Source organism: Sinocyclocheilus grahami, unplaced genomic scaffold (genome assembly GCF_001515645.1).
Source record: "Sinocyclocheilus grahami isolate Dianchi unplaced genomic scaffold, SAMN03320097.WGS_v1.1 scaffold817.1, whole genome shotgun sequence".
NCBI lineage: Eukaryota > Metazoa > Chordata > Actinopteri > Cypriniformes > Cyprinidae > Sinocyclocheilus > Sinocyclocheilus grahami.
In genome coordinates this window covers 812,004-817,825 of record NW_015505996.1, presented here as the reverse complement: position 1 = coordinate 817,825, position 5,822 = coordinate 812,004, and the positions used below count along the sequence as shown (strand labels likewise).

General features: G+C 35.2%; 1 protein-coding gene across 1 annotated transcript in view; it reads left to right on the top strand.

The window, feature by feature from the left end:
* LOC107562324 (TBC1 domain family member 16-like) overlaps window positions 1-5,495 on the top strand; it is a 29,877-nt gene extending 24,382 nt beyond the window's left edge. The window contains exons 9-11 of the mRNA XM_016246957.1: window positions 37-216; window positions 3,635-3,781; window positions 5,083-5,495. Of these exons, the coding sequence (XP_016102443.1) occupies window positions 37-216; window positions 3,635-3,781; window positions 5,083-5,349 (594 nt within the window). The 3' untranslated portion in view covers window positions 5,350-5,495. The remainder of the gene's footprint in view (window positions 1-36; window positions 217-3,634; window positions 3,782-5,082) is intronic.
* The last annotated feature ends 327 nt before the right edge of the window (window positions 5,496-5,822 follow it).

Genomic DNA, 5,822 nt, shown 5'->3' with positions numbered 1-5,822 from the left:
GTTATTTGCTATAGTTATATGTACATGTGTGTCCAGATGTACCTGAGGGAGCTCTTGCGGCTGATGCTGCCTCGCTTCCACCAGCATCTAACCCGGCTGGGTGAGGACGGCCTTCAGTTGCTGTTTTGCCACCGTTGGGTTCTTCTGTGTTTCAAGCGCGAGTTCCCTGATGCTGAAGCCCTGCGCATGTGGGAGGCCTGCTGGGCACATTATCAGGTACAACACAAACAGCTGTTGTTGGGCTTTATTATGTCTAAACATAATCTGGAAATGCACTTGATATCAGGTTAAATCTGGAGATTCTGCATGAGGTATTTATTAACCATGTATGACTCCGGTATTAGTTAAGATGCCCATATACTAATGTTGTTGCCATAAAAGGCCTTGTACCTGATATTTGAAACAGATATTTCTTGACATGTTTTGTACAATTGAAATTGATCCTGATATCTGGATATCTAATAACTGACAGGACTTGGCGGTAATGATTTGTTTTTGTAGGTTAGGCTATTTTTACATGCCTCGTAAATGTTCTCACTGGCCCACCACAAAAAAAATACTTTTAGCAGTTTTATTTTTAGCAGTGTGTTTTTTATTTATTACATGAGGTATGACATATTTTCTATATATTAAATATATTTAATAATATATTGAATAAAATATATTAAAATAAATGTTTTTTAAAAATAGTTTTCTTTACAAAAAAGTTATTGGGTTTTTTATTTGCAGTAGTAGCTATAGTATAAATAATAATGCAAATCAATGACAGCTTTATTCATAAACACTTTTGCTGCAAAATAATGGCATGTGATTTCAACTTATTCTTCTTAAAGGGGTCATAGGATGCTACATGCACTTTTACAAGTAGTTTGAACTGAAATGTGTGTTGGCAGTGTGTGTACACAACCACCCTATAATGATAAAAATCCACCCAGTGTTTTTTTTTTAATCTGGTTAAATGTTTTCCCCTTTCTCAAATCGAGCCGATCTCAGATGCCTGTATGTGCGACGTCACACAGACAGGCCCCTCCCATGATAGTTTGATTGACAGTAGCGTTTCAGCACAGACTGGACTGGTGTCTTACCTTAGCTCTGCCCTGAGTGAGCTGTCATCAGTCCACCATTGTTTCACCGCAGGAGCAGATGTAGACAAGAATGACTCCTCAGCGATTGAGGTGTTCTGTTGTTGGATGTAATAATGAACATAGCAGTCGTCATTTACTCTCGACATCTGAGCCGCTGAACTCACAGTGGATTACAGTGTTTCTGAAGGGAATGCGCCCCTGATCTATGTTCGTGCGAATCATTCATGATCCAGCCTCATCTACAGAAGTATAATGTTTTGTAATGAATCTTTGCAAATCGCCTTTCCTAACAATGTGCTAATTAGCAAATTTCGCGATGAATGTGGCTAAAGTAAACAGTCTCTCGGAAGAGAGGGGCGGAGTCAGCAGAGCTCATTAACATTTAAAGGAAAATGCTACAAAAACGGCTTGATCTGAAAAGAGCTGTTTTTGACAGGGTAAAAAAATTAGATTTTTACACTACCATTGAGAAATTTTAACCAAACTATGTTACAGACTTTTCATTAAGACCCCAATGAATCATATCAACTTGTAGAAAATGGGCATCCTATGACCCCTTTAACGTTACCTTGAGGATAATTATTTTTAAGTTTCCCTTCAGTGGAACACAAAAAGTGCATTTTTGACAAATATTCAGGTTACCAGTTTTAGTGTTTCTTATACAGTGGAGATCAAAATTATCGAACAAACTATAAATACTAATTTTTTTTCTGAAATATTGTTAATCTTCACCACTCAAAATTTGAAGGAATATTAGCTGTGGCTATACCACTGTTACACAAACTATTCTGCCCTCACTTTGGTGTCTCTCTTCCCGAAGTTAGACAGATAGATAAACTCTTTCCAACACGTAGACTTGTGACCGCTTTATTCTAAACCACGTTGACTGTGTATATTGAAAGCAACTACAGAAAGCATGAATATAAAAGAATTATAGTGTAGCTATAGTTATCTCTAAGAATACAATAATGTCTCAATTTACTGTTATTTATCGGATATAGTTCTTTCATAGCTTTATAAACAACAAATTCAGCAAATTAAATACGAATTAATCATAAAAACTTACAGACAATACTTTCTACAGATGATCACAAGATGAACGGTGCTACAAGACTGTAGTGTGAAGTTCTACTTAAATAAGGCAACTACCTGAATTTAACTGACTTAGAATGTTATTATGGTAACTATATTTTAAAGGAAGCTACATGACTAGGTATCAGAATTATAATCACTGCAAACATTAAACTTAAATGGATGATCCAGAACACTAACATATTTGACAAAATAACCAAGGCATTTCAACAAAAACCTTTATTCTGTGGAAAGGGGATGCTTGCAGGGAAGGAACTGCATGTTGCTGAAGGAGGTTCTGATTAACGGATTAAATATCTCATTCAAGTTTTTTATACTGTGCTTCAGAAAACAATGGATACATGTATATATATATATGTTCACTCACTGATTCATTAAAATGTACTCTTACATTAAAATTTGCATACAAAAGTACAGATATTCTTGAAATATATTCTTCATATGTTAAATGTTGTGTAGTTTTTTTTTGTTGGTTTTTCCTTTTACAAGAAACGGAGACTAACTGTATATGACTGCCGAAATGTATTTCTCTTTTTGACTTCCTTATTCTTTTTGACTTATTTATGGTTCTTACTATAAAAATGCAAGGAGATTTTGGGTCCAAGTTCAAACTAGAACTGCATGTTGCTGAAGGAGGTTCTGATTAACGGATTAAATATCTCATTCAAGTTTTTTATACTGTGCTTCAGAAAACAATTAATTTATGAAACATGCTTTAAGAAACTGCCCTTGTATGTTGTTCTCTAATTTTGATCTCCACTGTATGTGTGTATATATATATATGTTCACTCACTGATTCATTAAAATGTACTCTTACATTAAAATTTGCATACAAAAGTACAGATATTCTTGAAATATATTCTTCATATGTTAAATGTTGTGTAGTTTTTTTTGTTGGTTTTTCCTTTTACAAGAAACGGAGACTAACTGTATATGACTGCCGAAATGTATTTCTCTTTTTGACTTCCTTATTCTTTTTGACTTATTTATGGTTCTTACTATAAAAATGCAAGGAGATTTTGGGTCCAAGTTCAAACTGATGTATGATGTAGAAATCTTTGAAGCCATGGAAACCAAGACCAAGTTGTTCCTTAAATTCCCTTTCGCTGGATAAATGCAAATTCTTCCCCTTTAGATAAACGAATGGGTGCCTGTATCACTTTAAGGATCTGCAGAGTGTCTAATGAAGATGAGATGCTAATTATCAGGTTTCCACAGAATCCATTTGCATACATTGGCATGGTAATAACGAGGTGATTTTGGGGAGCAAAGTGGTTTGTCTCCTCGTTGCCCCCTCATTTGCATATCAGCATTTACTGCTTTTTAATTGGCTCTGTATGCACCTGGCCTTTGCGATTGGTCTAGCTTATACAGTCTGTCATTTCTTTTGGCTCAATGTTTGGTGCAGGAATGGAGTGATATGTTTTCTGTGTGTGGATGTGTATGTTCTGTGACAGACGGACTACTTCCACCTGTTCCTGTGTGTCGCTATCATCGTGCTGTACGGCGAGGATGTCACAGAGCAGCAGCTCGCTACAGATCAAATGCTGCTGCACTTTAGTAACCTCTCCATGCACATGAATGGAGAGCTGGTGCTGAGGAAGGTATGAGCGCACACACACACACACACACACATGCTGACAGAGCTCCTCCTCATGGTTATGTATGCTGTGTCTTTGTGTCATGCAGAAGTGATGCATCTCTCTAACGCTGCATACAAAACATTTTTTTCTAACAGCAACAAAAGTTAGTATGCCAAACATGCTGTCATCTCTGGAGAAATATTTCTCAAAATCAAAATTGTACCGTAGAGATTATGATATAAGCAATCGCACCCTGTTGTGGTCATCCGGACATTATAGTCCTAATGCCAACAAACATTGGGTTGAGCAACTGATAATATGTTAAATAAACAAATTGTTTGGCCAAATATCTTCTTTAGTGGAACACAAAAAAATTAATTTTTGAAAAATATTCTGGCTACTGTTTTCAGGATTTCAGTGTTTAATATTTATGTATTTGTTTAATCATTCGTTTTATTCATGCGTTTATCGATTGATCTTCCATATTTGTATTTTATATTTCATATTTGTATCATTGTAATCATCTCTGTGAGGTTTCTTTCCTGAATAAAAAAAATGGCTAATAATAATATAAAGTTAATGCAAACTGTCAGTGTGAAACTACAAAAAGGTTCAAAAACTTAAAAAAAAATATATATCCTTTTGTGTTCCACAGAGGAAAGAAAGAAATATGGCAATAATATTAGTAATGTGGAAAGTAATATGGTAATTGTAAATTACGATCAATTACATTTTAGCAAGATACTCAATTATTACTGAATAAGTTACCTTAGTTATCTCTTGATATGTAGATTGAATATTTATTTATTGCTGTATTTTGCACTGTTTTATAATTTATAAAAAAAAATTCACTGTTTATAATTTATTTTGATTTATTGTATTTACATTATTTATTTATTTTAAATTTATTGCACTTTTTATTTATTTTATTTATTTTGCACTATTTATCTATTTAGCAATTTTTATTTAATTTGCCCTTTTTATTATTTAGTTATTTTACACCATTTATTTATTTACATTTACATTCATGCATTTTGCAGACACTTTTATACAAAGCAACTTTGTATAAAAATTTACATATTTACATATTTACAATGTACATATTTTGTGAGTTCATGCATTTCCTGGGAATCAAACCCATGACCCATTGCTATTCTCTACTGGTATAGCTACAGAACATTTTTTGTAAAATATTGAAAAAGCTAAATAGGAATTACAATATAATATCATATTTTTTCAGCATTTTGCCTGTTGTTATTTTTTTTAATTCTCAGTACATCTTTCTTTCTCTGTCTTGTCTCCCTTATTGTCTCTAATCCTAGGCACGTAGCCTGCTCTACCAGTTCCGCCTTCTTCCCAGAATTCCCTGCAGCTTACACGACCTGTGTAAACTGTGCGGGCCAGGAATGTGGGATAGCCGATACATCCCGGCCATAGAATGTTCCGGAGAGCATCCCGACTCTCAGAGCTGCCCCTATGGAGGCACCGCCACTCCCGAGAGCCCACCTTTACCCAGCCCCAACCAGCCCAACGAGGGCAAGAGGGGCTCCAAGACACGAGACATTTTCACTTTCCGCAAGCACTCCTGACTCGAGCACGCCTCAGGAACGCCAGTACCCATAAGGCTTAGCCTCTGAGCCGGTCTCCATTGTGTTTTACTCAGCATCTGGTATGAATCACTGCCTTGTGCATAAATGGTACCAATGTTGACAACCTCTTTTGGAGGTTGAGGAACTTCATCAACTTGTGTTTCATCAATAATTCACAAGTACAATTATCACAAACAATCAAGACTAAGTCTTCATCTATCATTAAGTCACATCTTGCGGGCTGACATCTCAGAATTTTTTTTTGGCTTTTTTTTATATCGACAATGTATGCATGTATTAATGTATGTGTGTGGTTTGTTACCACAGTCGAAGTACATTTGTGTTTATTCTGTTTATTCGCATATATTTGTTCCTTTTTTGTGCAATTCTCAACTATGAATCAAACCGTCAGCCAATATGAAGTGGGATACTGTTGTCAGTGGCTCTCTGACATCAAAACATTGTTTTATGAT